Source organism: Chiloscyllium plagiosum, unplaced genomic scaffold (assembly GCF_037043375.1).
Source record: "Chiloscyllium plagiosum isolate Xiang-an unplaced genomic scaffold, Cpla_swu_hap1 HiC_scaffold_10, whole genome shotgun sequence".
In the NCBI taxonomy this organism is placed as follows: Eukaryota; Metazoa; Chordata; class Chondrichthyes; order Orectolobiformes; family Hemiscylliidae; genus Chiloscyllium; species Chiloscyllium plagiosum.
Window position 1 is genome coordinate 23,679,840 of NW_028270148.1, and position 18,552 is coordinate 23,698,391.

At 44.2% G+C, this 18,552-nt stretch overlaps 1 protein-coding gene across 5 annotated transcripts in view; it reads right to left on the bottom strand.

Moving 5' to 3' along the window:
• Positions 1–18,552, bottom strand: part of ltbp1 (latent transforming growth factor beta binding protein 1) — a 425,536-nt gene that overhangs the window by 102,032 nt on the left and 304,952 nt on the right. For all 5 annotated transcript variants that reach the window (XM_043695510.2, XM_043695509.2, XM_043695511.2 and 2 more), the window contains 4 exons: positions 18,252–18,380; positions 16,016–16,156; positions 13,722–13,862; positions 10,210–10,368 (listed from right to left, as the gene is read on the bottom strand). In XM_043695510.2, coding sequence (XP_043551445.2) covers positions 10,210–10,368; positions 13,722–13,862; positions 16,016–16,156; positions 18,252–18,380 — 570 coding nt within the window. The remainder of the gene's footprint in view (positions 1–10,209; positions 10,369–13,721; positions 13,863–16,015; positions 16,157–18,251; positions 18,381–18,552) is intronic.

Here is an 18,552-nt window from a genome sequence, read left to right on the forward strand (position 1 = left end):
TAAATTTCTCCTCCCGAGATGAATACCCAAATAGAGAGGTTATACCCTCTGGAAAAGATCTAATGGGTTAAGTTCCTTTTCTCTGGAAAAGAGAAAATAAAGAGCTGCCCAGGTGGGGCAATTAAGGGTAGGTAACAGCAGTTGGCCTTGGCACTGATATTCACATCCCATAAACAAAATGAAAGGAGGTCTTTAGGGACATGAGAGGATTTGGTAGTGGACATGTAGCGAGGTCAGAGGTCTGAGGCAGTCACTGTCGAGAATTCAGAACAAACCATTTGACTAGAGAATGATGACAATGTGGAATTCACTACAGAAAGAAGTTGAGGGAAATGGTATAAAATTATTTAAGGGCAAGCTCAACATAGGGAGGTAGAAAAGAATAGAATTGAATTGAGTTCTGATTGAGTTAAGCGAAGTGATGTTTGAAGAGGTTCGTGTAAAGTGTAAATACCAGCATGGGCTCGTTGGGATGAATGGCCTATGGCTGCACTATAAATTCTTGGTGACTTTGTAAGGCTGCCCTTGCTTCTGCCTCAGGCTGAGATCAAGTAACATTGAGGAGAGATCAAATCAGGGAGAATCTTCCTAATCCACGGGGTTTCAGTCTCACATCTCGAGCTGAATTTGTGAGAATTATGCTTTAATGTCTGGCTGCGGCTGGGTTTCTTGTTTGAAATGATCAGTCTAGTAGTTGTTTTGGCAGAGGTACATGTTCGATAGAGGCACGGTGGCCAAACCACAACACAACACTGTTTTTTGGATCGAGCTGTCCTCTCTGGTGGGTTTCCTGGCCTTTCACTTCTCCATCAATTACTTACAACGTCAGGAGGCCTTGTGTTCTGTCAGACCGCAACCTTTAATGGAACTGTTTGCTTTGGCTTTCACGGTTACTTTCCTACTTGGGGCTCTCCAACCTTCACCTGGCGCCACACAGGAAGGTCAGAATTTCAGAGTCAGCGCCACGTCACTCTTCATATTAGGCAAGTGGTTGGATCCCAGACAGTTACTGTGACCATTAAATCCAACTCAGGCTCTTCCCAAGGACTGGTGGGGAAAAATTGCAAGGATCTGGGAAAACAGTGGAGACTGGGTGAGAGTGACCGCATCACTCCCCAAAAAATCAGGCATAAATTCAGCGGTTTGAATGGTCTCCTCTTTATTGAGCTATTGGGTGGTTCTAAAATTTTGTACCTTGTTGTGTTTGCAAAACAATCTACATTATAAAATAAGTTCTAGTGTTCAGTGAGTGACCAGTGGATAAACAATAGCCTCTGAACTAGCTACTGTTCTGTCTCTGATAGAGAACTTGTATAAAAGACACCTTGCTAACCCTTTCTGAATGTAGCCAGACTCTGCTTCATAAGGACTGATCTGCTGTGCAAGGCTACATCACGAATCAAAACGAGACAGGCACATTCATTCCCTTTGACAGAAGTTTTAACAACATACATCATTTTTATCTTGTCATTATTTTAATAATACGCCAGCATGTTATCCTGCTCTTGAGAGAGCACACGTCCCTGTGAATGTTGGTGAGAGAATGTAGAGGCTGCAGCAGTATGAAAAACAGATGAAGAGGTTCACGATCACACACTCAACCTGACAGCTACATTCGAGTGATTGGGACAATATTTACATTTACACAAGGGAAATGTCAGTCCCGTTACAAGCAGACCTCGTCCTACAGTAGCTTATCACAAAGAACAAACCAAAACCCAGAAGGAGATGGTGAAAGCAAAATCTGTGAGAGAGAAAACAGATCCATTCCAGTTAAAATGGAGTTGGAACTGAATAATATAGAACTGCTTAAGGGGAGGTGGGGAGGGGGCAGAATGGCCCACCCATGATCCTATTATCTTATGAACAAAGGGTATTATTTTCTTTAAGATGAAACACTTTTTTTTTATTTTTAATACCTTTGTACTGCATTTGCCACAGAAATTACATCATTTCTCTTCACCAATTGTTATTCCCTCCTTTTCTCTCAGGACATCACACTGACTGTTTGAGTAGTGCTTCTTAAATTGGGGTCTGTGGAGAGTTTCCAGGCAATGCACAGCCCACGGCTGGCTTCAGAGGGAGACAACAGCCAAGTGTAATCAAATTAAAGACATGCTCATTTCCCCATAGTGTCCCTGCACTCCTACTGCTCCACTAGTGCTCTCTGCCACTCTGTCTCTCTCTCTCTCTCTCTTGCTCTCCCCATGCTCCCACTCTCTCCCCAAGTTCTCCCTTGTCCCTGCTTTCACCCTGTGCTCCCACTCTCTCCCCGTGTCCCGACATTCTCCTCATGCTCTCCATCGTTCCTGGTTTCTCGCCATCCTCCCACTCTCTTCCTGTCCTCCCTCGCACTCTCCCCCTGATCCCACTCTCCCTTGCTCACACTCTCCCCATGTTCTCATCTCATTCACATCTATCTCACTGCTCTCCACATATTTTCATAACTGGCTTGTTAAAAGTTTCCCTGTATCACTGCCTTTCGATTACAGCCTCCCAAAACAACTCAGGTGCTTACACCCGCACACTCCATGTCCGAATGAAGGAAACTTCCCAAAATCCTAATTTCCCTAACTGGCCAAGAGCTCCTCCATGTTTAGGTTCACTCACACTCACCCTCCCTCAACTCACCTCTCACTCACACTCACCCTCCCTCAACTCCACTCGCCTCTCCCTCACACTCACCCTCCCTCCTCAACTCCACTCACCTCTCCCTCACACTCACCCTCCCTCAACTCCACTCACCTCTCCCTCACACTCGCCTCTCCCTCAACTCCACTCGCCTCTCCCTCACATTCACCCTCTCTCCTCAACTCCACTCGCCTCTCCCTCACACTCACCCTCCCTCAACTCCACTCGCCTCCCCCTCACACTCACCCTCCCTCAACTCCACTCGCCTCCCCCTCACACTCACCCTCCCTCCTCAACTCCACTCAGCTCTCCCTCACACTCACTCTCCCTCCTCAACTTCACTCATCTCTCCTTCACATTCACCCTCCCTCCTCAACTTCACTCACCTCTCCCTCACACTCACCCTCCCTCACACTCACCCTCCCTCCTCACTTCCACTCACCTCTCCCTCACACTCACCCTCCCTCCTCAACTCCACTCACCTCTCCCTCACACTCACCCTCCCTCCTCAGCTCCACTCACCTCTCCCTCACTCACCCTCCCTCACATTCACCCTCCCTCCTCAATTCCACTCACATCTCCCTCACACTCACCCTCGCTCTTCAGCTCCACTCACCTCTCACTCACACTCACCCTCCCTCCTCAGCATCACTCCTCTCCCTCACACTCTCCCTCCTCAACTCCACTCGCCTCTCACTCACATTCATCCTCCCTCCCTAGCTCCACTCGCCTCTCCCTCACACTCTCCTCTTCCTCACACTCTCCCTCCTCTGCTCCACTTGCCTCTCCCTCGTACTAACCCTCCACAAACCTCTCACCTCCCATTCACATCACCTTCCTCAGCACCATTCACCTCTCTGCAGGTAGGGGCGCTGGTCATCCAGCATTGCAGCCATCTCTGATTGGCTGTCCTGTCATCTCTGATTGGCTATTCTGTCATCTCTGATTAGCTAAATTTGTCATCTCTGATTGGCTATCCTGCCTCAGTAACCTGATTACAGGTACAGAGGGTGCCAGTGAGGTTGCCACATCCTGTAAAGTTGTGCCAGCAGCTGCCCCGACAGCACCCACAGGCCTGGGACCTCCACTCCACCCCAGTGCCTGTTGGGAAATTCTCCTTTGGTAGATGTAGTCAACTGCAGGTTGAGAGAGATTGACTTGACATTGTCCATTTGGGATCTATTTCATGGACTCCCCTGATCCCATTTAATTGACTGAATCTGTTGCGATTTCTGGTGTTTTCTATCTGTGGTAAGAACACGTCTACATTCACTGCTACAGATATCAGCGTGACAGTGTCGCATGGATCCCCAGAGCAAAGCAAATTTTTAAGAAGCCATACTGCAGGATTTGAGCCCATTGCCTTGATACGTTGGAGATATCATCTAAAACATTAAACTGAGATCCCATTCTCTGGTCCTGGGGTGGCTGTAAAAGATCTCATGGCAGGATTGGAATGGATGTAGGTTTGCTCACTGAGCTGGAAGGTTCATTTCCAGACATTTTGTCACCCTACTAGGTAACATCTTCAGTAGGCCTCCGGGCGAAGCACTGTTGATAATTCCTGCTTTCTATTTATATATTTGGGTTTCTTTGGGTTGGTGATGTCATCTCCTGTGGTGACATCATTTCCTGTGGTTATGTTATTTTCTGTTTTTTTCTCAAGGGATGGTAGATGGGGTCTAACTCGATGTGTTTGTTGATAGAGTTCTGGTTAGAATGCCATGCTTCTAGGAATTCTCGTGTGTGTCTCTGTTTGGCTTGTCCTAGGATGGATGTGTTGTCCCTGTCCAAGTGGTGTCCTTCCTTATCTGCATGTAAGGATACTAGTGAGAGAGGGTCATGTCATTTTGTGGCTAGTTGATGTTCATGTATCCTGGTGACTAGTTTTCTGCCTGTTTGTCCAATGTAGTGTTTGTTACAGTTCTTGCACAGTATTTTGTAAATGACATTAGTTTTGCTTGTTGTCTGTAAAGGGTCTTTCAAGTAAATTTGCTGTTGTTTTAGTGTGTTGGTGGGTTTGTGGGCTACCATGATACCAAGGGGTCTGAGTAGTCTGGCTGTCATTTCTGAGGTGTCTTTGATGTAGGGGAGAGTGGCTAGGGTTTCTGGGTGCATTTTGTCTGCTTGTTTGGGTTTGTTGCTGAGAAATCAGCAGACTGTGTTCATTGTGTAGGGATAGGCTATGCAGTAGAGTTTAAGTTGCTCAAACTGATCTCCTGGTCATAATATCCAGTGTCCCACCACTGAGGCCGAATGGAATTAAATGGACTCTCAGCTGAGACAGCAGAAGGAACAATCTGGAAGTCCTTAAGCAACAGTGCTGTTATAGAAGGGTGCAGGACTGCGCTGAATGACCTCTGACTTCTGTACCTCTTGTGATATTTATTCATCATCATCATTGATGATCCCTCGCAGACAAGGATGACTCTGTCCACTCTCAAGGTGAGTTGGTAAATGGCTGTACAGACTGATGCAGCTACCACAGGCTCTGTTACACCTGGGGCAGGTTGTGATCATGGCAAGGGATGAGTGCAGTGTTGGTATGGCAGAAACCTTTCCCTGTTTTCTCCTGGCTTCTGCTTATTCCCAACGGCAAGTCTTGAGTGCTCAACACCTCCCTAGATGCTCCTCCTCCACTTTGGACGGTCTTGGGCCAGTGATTCCCAGGTGGCTGTGGGAATGCCGCACTTGACCAGTGAGACCTTAAGAGTATCCCCGATATTTTGTGATATCTTGTGATATTATGATGCCACAAACATACAACAGCAAACTTGCCTTATTCAACAGTGTGAAATGGTTAATAGTGAATGCGCCACCCATTTCACATCTCTGCTGATTAATATCAATGAAATAAAAGTCAGGAGAGACAGAACACAGAAAGCTGATTCATTATCGCCCACAATACACAATGCGAGAAAGTCATGGTTAGCCCAACGCTGTTTTTGCCAAATGCTTAATTTTTAAAATAATTTAGCTTATACTGTAATTACTTTGTCTAGCTTTCCAGGAATAGATTTCAGAAATGATTTAATTATGCATATTTTCTTAAAAAGATATCATTAGCTCTTGTGGAATAGTCTTGGTGTCCCTGCCTCTGAGGCAGGAAGCCTGGGTTCAAGTTCCTGAAGAAGGGCATGTGCCCGAAACGTCGAATCTCCTGTTCCCTAGATGCTGCCTGACCTGCTGTGCTGTTCCAGCAATAAAGTTTCAGCTGGGTTCAAGTCCCACCTGCTCCAGAGCTGTGTCATAATACAGCATATCTGAACAAGTTTGTTCGAAAATACCGACAAATAGTTCCATTATCAAAAGGGTAATCAGTTAGTTTAGAACAGCTTGAACGTACAGCAGATCAATGCAATGTCACAAACTCAATGCCTGGACCACTTGTGGCTGTTTATAGACACTTTCCTCCTGACCATGACCCATTCCCAATGAGGAATGCTGCTCATCCTGTTCTATGTATCTAATTGTCTCTGTCTAATGGAAAGAGACGCTGCTAGTCCTGTGTTGTATCTCGCTAACTACCTGAAAGGAGTCTGCTATTGAAAATGGCCTCACTTCCTGCATGTCGACACTGCAGAATCGAACCTGGGTACCTGGCGTTGTGAGGCAGCAGTGCTAACCACTTAGGCACATTGCTGCCCAAATCTTAGGAAGTTACCTTCCATATGAGGAAAAATGCTTCCAAAAGCAGTAAGTACACATAACAGAGAATATTTTAGTCTTTCTGCTATCATTATACATCAGGAAATTCAAAAATTAGCTGAGTGGACAGTTAACACAGGGTGACTGTGCGACAGGAATGGTGTATGGCATTTTGTGTTTCGGAACTTGCTGGTAGTTCTTCTATTTCTGTGAATCTATTATGTAGTCAAAGGGTTAAGTGCAGAAAGCCCTGTTGTTACTGCCAGATATCCTGCTGAATGTGGTCACACAAAAGCACTGCCAACACAGCAGATGGACAGCTGCAAGTAACTCATGAATTCAGACTGCGTTAAGATGCTTCAGTTATAGTTCATAACTTCATAGTTCATGCTTCTGATAAAAAAGTTTCTTCCGAGGAAGTGGGCATTTCTGGCTGGATGAGCATTTATCACCCATCTGCCATTTCCTCAGAGAAGTAACTTGTGAGCTGCGTGCTTGAACAGCTGCAGTCCATGGGATGAGGTTCGGGAGGGTTTCCAGGGTGTTGGCCCAGCCACAGTGAAGGAATGTGGATACCATTCCAAGTCAGGATGGTGCATGATCTGGAGGGGAACTTGCAGGTGGGGATGCTCCCAGCTGCCTTTGCCTCCCAGACAGTCAGGGTCACAGTTCTGGGAGGGGCTACAAGCAGCACCTTTATAGAGCTGCTGCCCGATGTCTTGCAGATCTCACACACACACACCAATGCTAATCCTGCATTTGTATAAAACCCAATTATGTGTATGCAACATCCCGAATTGCTTTGCAATAAATTCACTTATGCTTGTTACGTAGAGAAGGGGTTAGGTTTCTCAGGTGTGATTTTGGAAATCTTAAAATTTGATATAATGTTGGATTTTTCATGCTGAGGGATGTAATCCTGGTGATCTTCAATGGTGCTTTGCTCACACTGTCAGGAGGTGGCAGTAGCGAACCTGCCATCCATGCCAGTCCTTTTCATAACGTGCAATCTCAACTCAGGAAATTCCTACATTTCAGTTTAGTGCTGCAATATAAAGAGGCCAGACCTTTGGATATGGTACCATGTCTGGGTCAATTCAGAAGCAGTACATATTGATGGATATAATGCTGAATAAATTCACACTTTTGTCACATTATGATCCAATTACCAGGAAGACCCAGCCTGTGTCAAGAAGTGCTCCCAGCACGTGTCGGGTCTCCCAGGGAAGTCTGCAACTTGAATGCTTTAAAATTAGACAGCGAATGGAGTAAGTCGATGGAAAAGGCTTACCGGGTGAGGCTCAGATGTACCTGCTTTTGTACTGCAGCTGGGGCTTTACTGTAAAGATCGAATTGTATAACCTTGCATGGTAATGAGACACCTTATGACACTGCAGTTCTCGCAGTGCATTGCAATTTGCATACATACAGCACATGAAGGCAGGGAGATGAGGGTGGAGTGCTGGGGTCTGATATCACAGAGACCACCCCTCACAGACAGGAGGAAAGCCATCACCTTGCTCTGGTTCCCCACATCTATGAGCAAATGGACCAATTATAGAAAAAGGCTGAATAGGCTGGGACTTTTCTCAGTGGTGCATAGGAGGTTGAGAGGTGACCTTATGTAAGTTTACAAAATCATGAACGGTATAGACAGAGTTAATGGTAGTTGTCTTTCCCTTCGGATGGGCACATTTTTAAGGTGAGGGGAGAGAGATTTAAAAAAGATATGAGTGCCGATTGTTTTATAGAGGGTGGTTCGCGTGTGGAATGAACTTCCTGAGGAAGTGATGGATGTGGGTACAGTTACAACATTTAAAAGATATTTGGATACGTATATGAATAAGAAAGGTTTGAAGGGACGTGGGCCAGGAGCAGGCAGGTGGGACTAGTTTAGTTTGGATTAAGGTCAGCATGGAGTGTCATAGAGTCATAGAAATGTACAGCATGGAAACAGACCCTTCAGTCCAACCCGTCCATGCCAGTCAGACATCCCAACCCAATCTAGCCCCACCTGCCAGCATCCAGCCCATATCCCTCCAAACTCTTCCTATTCATATACCCATCCAAATGCCTTTTAAATATTATAATCGTACCAGCCTCCACCACTTCCTCTGGCAACTCATTCCATACACGTACCACCCTCTGTGTGAAAAGGTGGCCCCTTAGGTCCCTTTTAGATCTTTCCCCCCTCACCTTAAACCTATGCCCTCTATTTAGACTCCACTACCCTGGGGAAAAGATCTTGGTTATTCACCCTAACCACGCCCCTCAAGATTTTATAAACCTCAATAAGGTCACCCTTCAGCCTCCGATGCTCCAGGGAAAACAGCCCCAGCTCATTCAACCTCTCCCTATAACTCAAACTTTCCAATCACGGAAACATCCTTGTAAGTCTTTTCTGAACCCTTTCAAGCTTCACCCTTCTCACTGGATTAGTAAAAATCCACCTCAGCCCCCAACCCCAGCACACCTTCTATGTTGTACAATTATATAATATTAATGATATAGAGCTAAACCTATGCCTTCTAGTTCTGGACTCCCCAAACCCAGTGGTTGGACAGAAGGGTCTATTTCCTTGCTGTATGGTTCTATGACTCTATGACCCTTTTTTTAAATTCAGTCCGCTGGCTATGGAGTCCTGTTTGGCATCAGTTTAGATACCCTCAATCATTCCCAAGATGTAAGTAAATTACCAGCATCACTCCAAATGGAAACACCAAGCTGATGTGTGGCTGACAGTGTTTTTGTAAGGTCGAAGTAAGAGTGAAAAAGGAATGAGAAAAACAAAGGCATCTGTTTATGATACTGCAAGCTGTCAGCCAACATATCACAGAGTGACTAAATAAAGAGTATTGGTTATTCAGAAGGGGAGTGATTGGACATGGAATGATTCCGAGTACTTTGGAATGATTATAAACCACAATCTAAATTAGGTTGTGGGAATGATGACTGTTTAATTATCACTGGGGCCTAAAATCTGCTTGGCAAGCCTCTGTCTGGAGATGATCTGAGTAGCAGCAGGAATTGCAACTTTTGAGATGTGGGATGACAATGATCCGAATGATGCCCAGTGTCTCACCCCCTACTGGCTCTCCACTGATTTCTCACATTCCTTGACATGGTCAGAACATGTACATTTCACAGATAATTACTGCCACTGCTTTAGATGGAGAACTGTCAGGCAAGGATGTTGCCAGCATTGGAGGTTTTGAGCTACAGGGAGAGGCTGAATACACTGGGGCTATTTTCCCTGGAGAGTCAGAGACTGAGGGGTGACTTTATAGAAGTTGATAAATCAAGAGGGGTATGGATAGGATAAATAGACAAGGTATTTTCCCTAGGGTGGGGAACTCTATAACTAGAGGGCAAAGGTTTAAGGTGAGAGGGGCAAGATTTAAAAGGGACCTAAGGGGCAATCTTTTCACACAGAGGGTGATGTGTGTATGGAATGGACTACCAGAAGAAGTGAGGGGGCTAGTACAATTACATTTAAAAGGCATCTGGATGGGTATATGAATAGGAAGGGTGTACAAAGTCTGGCAAATGGGACTAGCTTTAGTTAGGATATCTGGTCGGCATGGATGAGTTGGACCGAAGGGTCAGTTTCAGTGCTGTACATCTCTGACTCTCTGATAATGCTAAGACAAGTTTGCAGAAAATTTAAAAATAAAGAGAAGTGATTTTGCACTGTGCTATTCCTAATTACTATGAATTTATCGACCCTTTTCCAAAAAGAATAAAACAGCCCTCAGACTCACAACACTGCTTCAGGTTTATTAACTGGTAAACTGTGCTCAAATTAAAGAGAAATATGTTTTACAATAAAACTCAGGTCATTTCCTTCCTCCCACTTCCATGATCCCATCACTTCACTTCCATTCTTCAGGAAAAGCATTACGTGTAAATGACTGGGTAACTCTTACTCACCTGTGTTTCGAAGGGGACAAAGAGCACAGTCCATACCCCAGGCTTCTCCATACATACAGCAGCACTCAGTGTAGGTGGTCCTCCGATCCACTAGGGGTGACCCACACACAACCTCACTGCTCACAGCCTGCCAGCACACATCCTCTTCAGTGGTTTGTTCTGAAAAAGACCACAAGACCATCAGACATAGCAGCAGAAATAGGCCATTCAGCCCATCAAGTCTGCCGTGCCATTCAATATATCGTAGCAATAATCCTCAACTCCATTTGGCTGCCTTTTCCCTTGGTTCTCTTATTGATTAAAGTTCTGTCTATCTCAGCCTTGAATATATTTAATGACCCAGTCTCAACAGCCCTCTGCAGTAAAGAATTCCACAGATTTACTTCCCTCAGAGAGGAAATTCCTCCTCATCTCTCTCTTAAATATGTGACCCCTTATTCTGAGATTATGGCCCCTAGTCCTAAACTCTCCCACAAGGGGAAACAACTTTTCTGCATCTACCCTGCCAAGTCTCTGAAGAATTTTGCATGTTTCAATAAGGTTGCCTCGCATTTTTCTATGTCCGAATGAGTACGGGCCCAGTCTACTCAAGCTCTCCTCACAAGACAGTCCCTCCATACCTAGTATCAGCTGAGTGAACTTTCTCTGGATTGCCTCCAGTGCCAGTAAAACTTTCCTTGCTTAAGGAGACCAAAACTGTTCATAGAATTTGAGTTGAGATCTGACTGGGGCCTTATCTAGTTTTATAAAGACCTCCCCAATTTTATACTCCATCGCTTTGAAATAAAGGTCAACATTCCATTGACTTCCCTATTACCCGCTTAAACTGTTTGCTAGCTTTTTTAAAATGATTTATGCATGAAGATGTCCAAATCCCCATGTGCTGCCTCTTTCTGCAGTCTTTCTCCATATAAATAACGTTCAGCTCCTCTACTCCTCCTGCCAAAGTGCTTAACCTCACATTTTCCCATATCTGCCAGGTTCTTGCCCACGCACTTAACCTCTACCCAACAGTTTGTACCATCCTCACCACTCACCTTCCCATCTACTTTTAGATCATTTTCAAACTTAGTGACAGTTCATTCACTTCCCAAATCAAAGTCAAAGCCTATATATATATACATAATATAGTAAACAATTATGGCCCCAGCACTGATCCCTGCTGCACACCACTAGTTACATACTGCCAAGCAGAAAATGCCCACGTTATCCCAACTTACTGTATAAGGTTAGGGAAGGATGTCATTCAATGTTGCATTGGCATCACCTTGTGGATACACACGTGTGCTCCATGGCTTCAGTCATTCGTGTTCATAGGGACATGAAGAAGAGGCCATTCGGCCCCTTCAGCTGATTCTGCCATTCAGTTAGATAATGGCTGATCTATAACTCATCCTGCTCAATTTCCTGACTTTTAATGCTCTCAAAAAACAATCAATAAATCTCAGATTTGTACTTTCAATTGATCCAGAATCTCCACAGTTTTCATTGGGATGGACGGAGTTCCAGGCCGACACTACATTCTGTGGAGTATTGCGAGCATCACACCCGCATTGTGCAGTTTATGCCCTTTTGTTCTGGCCTTCCCCAGAAGTAGGAAATTGTTTCTCACTATCTGCCATCAAATCTGTTAACCACCTTGAGCATCATTCTTTTGAAGGTCAGCAGGGAAAACGTGCTTGAAATGAGAAGCAACCCAGGGCACTGAAATGACGCGATGTTGGTGGGAAAGCATCAAATGAGGGTCACATGTGCATTTTAAGTGTGAAGGAGCGATCCTTCACCAGTCGTTCTGACCGTGAATGAAAAAATATTTTCCTGTGTGTGTGGGCGGCAGTTCTCCGATAAATAAGTCCGAAAAATTAAAGAGGACTTTAAACTGAAAGATCTCAGACACCAAGACAATGGGTGTTTGTACAGCTGCTGCTTTTCTAGATCTTAGCAAACTTCAGATGAATGTACCACAGCAGTGCCTGGCCTCCCCCTCGCTACGATTCCCCCCCACCCCCACTCACTTTATGTGTTACTTTATGTAACACAGTTGGATATCGATTCCTGTCACATCTGAGCGTCTGTGGAGAGGGACAATGTGGGTACAGAAATCAGGAGGGAGGGCTGTGAGACTTTAACAAATTACTACCAAGAGGTTTTAATAGGCTTCAAATTTGATAAACATCTAGGCCCAGACAGGATGAATCCCAGGCTGCTATGGGAGGCAAGGGAGGAGATTCCTGAGACTCTGACATTCAAATCACCTCTGGCTACAGAAGAGGGGCCAGCACACTGGAGGACAGCTAACGTACCACTAGTTGAGAAGTGCAGTAGAGATAAACCAAGGAACTATAACTGAGGAGCAAATTACTGCAGACACTGGAATCTACTGAAAACAACAAATGCTGGCGATCATGCGGGTCAGACAGTATCCATGGGCAAACTAACGTTTTGAATCTAGGTGACTTTTTATCAGAGCTGAAGTGAAGTGTGAAGGGGGCAGCATTTATGTTATAGTTGGGATTGGTGATGGGGTGTAGAGTGTTGAGGAGAAAAGATGTTGATAGTTCAGATTAAATGATCAGAATATGAGCAGGGCAAGACAATGGAAAGGATGGATAGTCCCACTGGAGTAGGGGGAGGGGAGAGAGGACATAGTGACAGAGAATATAACGAGTAAAGCTAAAAGACACAGAAGGAGTGGGGGTTGGATCACAGTTTGAAAGTGTTGAACCCAATATTAAGTCCAGAAGGCTGCAAAGTGCGTAGTCGGAAGATGAGATGTTATTCTTCCGATTTGCGCTGTGATTCCCTGTAAATCTGTGGTAGGTAAACATTTGGAAAATATTCTGAGGAATGGAATTAATCACCATGTGGAGAAGCCAAGATGAGACAAGGATACTCAGCATGGCTTTCTCAGGGCGAGATTATATTTACCAGGTTTGGCTGGGTTTTTTGAGGTGGATTGATGAGTGCAGTTGACATGGTCTACATGGGCTTTTCTGTGGCTGTGAAGGGGTGGGGGGGAAAAGAGGAGTCCAGTTTTCCTTGAAGCTTTATGTAAAATGTTGCTTCAGTCAGAACAGGCTGCATATTGGATAAATGCAAGTCTTCTTTCCTCTCCTCCCATCCAAATAACAAAAATGTGCATTTTTATAGCACATTTAACATGGTGAAACATCCCAAGGTCCTTCTGTTATCAGACAGGGGTTTGATGCTGAGACACAGAAAGAATTGAATTAACTTATTGTCTCATGTAATGAAATGAGTACAGTGAAACTTATATAAGATACCACTTACAATGTTATCTTAGAAACAAAACTACAGAATAGAGAAATGAAGAATAAAGGGGTACATTATGGATATTAGGACAAAGAGGTCGGTTTTAAGTAGATTAATGTCAATGTCATTCAAGCCTCTTTTAACATAAAGAGCATCTGATATAATCTGCAGTATAAAAATGAACATATATCATTGCAACCACGCCAACTATAGCAGCTGCTCCTGCCACTGGGACTTACCACTAGTTTCTGAAGGCTCAATGCAACGTTTCCCTGAAGAGTCGAGGATCATTGGGTATGTGCAGAAACAGTTGTATGAGCCATCAGTGTTGATGCATTGACCACCGATACAATTTGATGGATCCTGACACTCGTCGATATCTAAGAAATAAAATGAAATACTGCACTGTCTGACATCATGCACAGAAACAGTGGAAAGTTGGGCAGCAGAGGAGTGCGACAGATCAAAAATGAAACAAATCCCAGTACCAAACTTCAGGTACTGCTTCAGAAACGCTTCAATTCCAAATGAGACCATCTTTACAGAGGGCATTTAAAATACAACAAAAAGTGGAGGGTTTTTTTGTACATAATGATTTTCACAAGAGGAACTGAGGAACAGCACCCAGGATCAATGAATTGTCATAATAACACAGATCCAGAGCTTAGACGGGTCAGGTACAGGGAACACTCCCAAATTTCCTTTAGCAAGAAACATGATTCAGTGAGTGTACGACTTGATCATACCATTGATCTTATGTCTGTTACATCTAGGGAACCCAGGCAATCTGAAATAAACCAGAGAAACATCCCTCCTTGTCTTTACTGAATCACAGCATGAGACAGCAACAGAAGCAAGTTCCACACCCCAGATGCAAACTCTTTGATAGAGCTGTCAATTTAGTCCCATTCCTCTGCTCTTTCACTTTTCTTTTCAAGTATTTCTTCAATTCTCTTTCATTCATTCATCCATCCTAAGACATTAAGACATAGGAGCAGAAATTAGGCCATTCAGCCCATCGAGTCTGCTCCACCAATCAATCATGGGATACAGGGAGAAAGTGGGAGAATAAGGTTGAGAAACTTAAGATAAAAGCAAATTATTGCGGATGCTGGAATCTGAAACCAAAAGGGAAAATGCTAGAAAATCTCAGCAGGTCTGGCAGCATCTGTAAGGAGAGAAAAGAGCTGACATTTCGAGACTAACTGACCCTTTGTCAAAGTTAGACTCAAAATGTCAGCTCTTTACTCTCCTTACAGATGCTGCCAGACCTGCTGAGATTTTCCAGCATTTTCTCTTTTGAGAAACTTAAGAACCTATTTATCTCAGTCTTAAATATATTCAATGACCTGGCCTCCACAGCCTTCAGTGCAGTGCATTCCTTAGATTCACCACTCTCTGGCTGAAGAAGTATTTCCTTATCTCTGTTCTAAAAGGTCTTCCTTTTACTCTAAGTTTATGTCCTCAGGTCTCTCCTACCTAAGTGGCAAGCAATCTGGCAGTTGTTCGTTCTGGTCAGAAAGGGTCTAGCACCATCCCATGTGATTTTGGACCTTCCCACAGGTGAAATGTCAGTGACCAGAGAGAGTATAATTTGCAAAAATCTGATGGGAACGATGTCAGAATACTGAAGCAGTCAATGTCCATATGCAGTAAGATCAGAACAATGTCCAGCTCGGCCTGATAAATGGTAAATAACCTTGGCACCCCACAAATGCAATGTAATGACCAACTCAAACAAGACAGAAGCTAACCATTAAAACAAAACAAAGAACTGCAGAGACAATCAAAAACAGCAACTGCTGGAGATGCTCAGCCAGGCTGGCAGCATCTGAGGAGAGGAGAACACAGTTACCATTTCGAGTCCAGTGACCCATTTCAGAAGAGTTCTGAAGAAGGTTCACAGGAATTGGTGGCTCAATGGTTAGCACTGCTGCCTCACAGCGCCAGGGACCCGGGTTCAATTCCAGCCTCACGCGACTGTCCATGTAGAGTTTGCACATTCTCTCCGTGTCTGCTTGGGTTTCCTCTGGGTGGTCTAGTTGCCTCCCACAATCCAAAGATATACAGGTTAGGTGAATTGGCCATGCTAAATTGTCCACAGTATTCAGTGAGGTGTAGGTTGGGTGCATTAGTCAAGGGTTAAATGTAGGGGAATGGGTCTGGGTGGTTTACTCTTTGGAGGGTCAGTGTGAACTTGTTGGGCCAAAGGGTCCGTTTCCACACCGTGGGGATTCTGTGATTCTAGGACTTGAAACATTGTTCTTGGTTTCTCTCCACAGACGCTGCCAGAATCTAACCAATTCCCCTTGATACTCAACAGCGTTACCATCACTGACATTGAAAATTCTGGGCCATAATTTCCACTATTTCTTCAGGGTTTCCACAGATGTCTGGTGGTCATTCTAAAAGGATGATCTGTAGAACCCCACAGAAATGCAACCCCAATGCACTGTAAGCCACATCCCTATAAGCTATATTTTATTCAAGTCTCTCGCCATGTAATGTTTCCATAGTAACAGCGGGAACATACCGTCAGAATCTAAGGGGTTCGTGCAGCGTTTCCCTGAAGCATCCAGGACCATTGGGAGGGTGCAGAAACAGTTGTACGAGCCTTCAGTGTTAAGGCATTGCCCATTTATGCAACTCGCTACATCCTGGCATTCGTCGATATCTGGTGTAAAAAATATTGTTTATATGTTACAGTCTGGCTCTAGAGGAAAACCACAGCATGGTGACAGTTTCGCGTCAATTATCTCCTGAACCTGGGAGGAAGGGCGAGGAGAGTCCATACCATGTATGTAGCTCAGCTCTAATGGGAGTGCAGGAACTGAGAGAGACCTCGGGAGGAGAGTATAAGACAAACACTTCATTTAGAACTAAGCAATAAATGCCACCCTTGCCATTCATGAAGGCGTAATGAAGCAGTAAACATGTTCATAGATTTAAGTGACAATTGTAGAGTGTGATGTGATCATCATTCCCTGATGTGATCTCACATGGACGATCTTTGTTACTCACAGCATTGAGAGAGCTGTCCATTTATTTAACTTTTCAGGAGGTGCAATAATATATCAGTTCTGTTTAATGAACAAGGAATAACTCTTCTTAAAAAAAATTATTCATGGACCGAGGGCATCTCTGGCTAGGCCAGCATTTAGTGCCCATCCCTAATTGCCCAGAGGGCAGTTAAGAGTTAACCACATTGCTGTGGGTCTGAAGTTACATGAGGTAAAGTTGAGGTAAAGTTGGCAGTTTCCTTCCCTAAAAGACATTAGCGAATCCATCGGCAACAGTTTCATGGTCATCATTAGACTCTTATTTTTAAAAAAAATTGAATCCCGCTATCTGCCATGGCGGGATTTGAACCTGGGTCCCCAGGGCACTGCTTGGGTCTCTGGATTCATAGTCTGGCGATACCATCACAAGGCCAATGCCTCCTAAACTGATAGAAACCTCGCAAAGTGTGGACCTGAGGGTGGAGCACAGAGCAAGACAAACACTAAATTGTCGATGGCACTCACCCTGTCAAGTAGCAGAGTGTTAGGGCTCCCAATCGAGACACTGGGCAAATGCTACCAACTAGCTGTGCCCTACTCTGATCACTGCCATTGGGATTGGGAGAAAACTACGCAGGCCTGGAGTTTAACACAAGGCTGACTTGGTGCTTACAGATGAAAGAAGCAAATAAAACTCTCACTATATCTCAAAGAAATTCCACTCTAAATCCCATAGCCTCTTACGACCCCCAAAAACATCCATTTCTCTCACCTCTTTATAACTGATGTGTACTTCCAGCTTTCTGTGCTATTGACTGTGTTCTTTCACTATTGTGCCTCTGAACAGTTACAGTCAAGGCTTCACAATAGCAGTAAAGAATAAATAAATTGTTTCCACTACTATGTTTACCTCTTTATTATTACTTTGTACACAGCTCAAAATTGTACGTTATCAATGCCATAAATGTCTCTGATGTGTATTTGACTCATTTCTCAAATTATGGTGAAAGTAATATTATCTTACTAAAATAATCGGGCAAATGTTGTACAAGTTAGGGAGAGTGCCATTTACACTGGCCAACAGCCTCAGCAAAACTGCTGGGAAAATCAGCAAGAGACTGACCAGAAAGTCAGGCAGTCCAGAGGTCGATAGTTAGGCCCGAGGACTATGTTAATCAAGAGTCTAGCATGGGAACGGGAGAGACAGTGAGACTGAGAGTCAGAGAGTGAGACAAAGAGAGAAATGGCAGTGGTGAGTTCTACCGCAGAAAGGGAGGAAGACTGGGGAAGGGTTTCAGGAAACAAAGCTGATGTAATAGGGTTTGAGTCTGCATGAATAAATGAACTCCCCACCTCTGAGGAAAGTGCTTCACTTCCCTGAGGAACTGACTATGTAAGAGATTTCAGGTTGGCAAGGGCAGAGTATCCATTCCATTTTAACTGTTCAATATCAGTGTGCATTCTAAGTATATACGTCTACTCTAACTTCTTAGAAACATCAAAATGAAAAGCAAGAATAGGCTATTCAGCCCTTCAAACCTGCTCTGCCATTCAATATAATCATGGCTTATCCTGTATCAGAACACAATATCCCTGCTTTCTACACATATCCCTCAAAGCCTTTGTTATCTTTAACACTTCCGTTCTTTATAAAAATCCCATTTCCTTCATCCCTCTCCTTGATCCATCGCTCTTTCATTAATTGGTGACCGAAGCATAACATGGCCACATTTGTGCTTAGTTTTTAATGTTACTATGAAGTAAACTTACCAAGACATTGCAGTTTGACTGGATCATAATACAAGCCTTGTCTGCAGTAACATTCAAAGCTGGGCTGTGTGTTCAGGCAAAAGCCATCCTTACAGATCTCTTGTCCAAATAAAACACATTCATCAGCATCTGTGAACAAAAAAAGTATGTTTTTTAATGTAATAAACTGACCGCAAGATAACATCTGACTTTAATCAAACTAGAATGCAGTGCATTCTGAAACATTCCCTCACAATCAGCCATCACTTGCCTTGGCACTGGTACTGCAGCCAACAGCAGTTCCATACAACACAGATGTTTT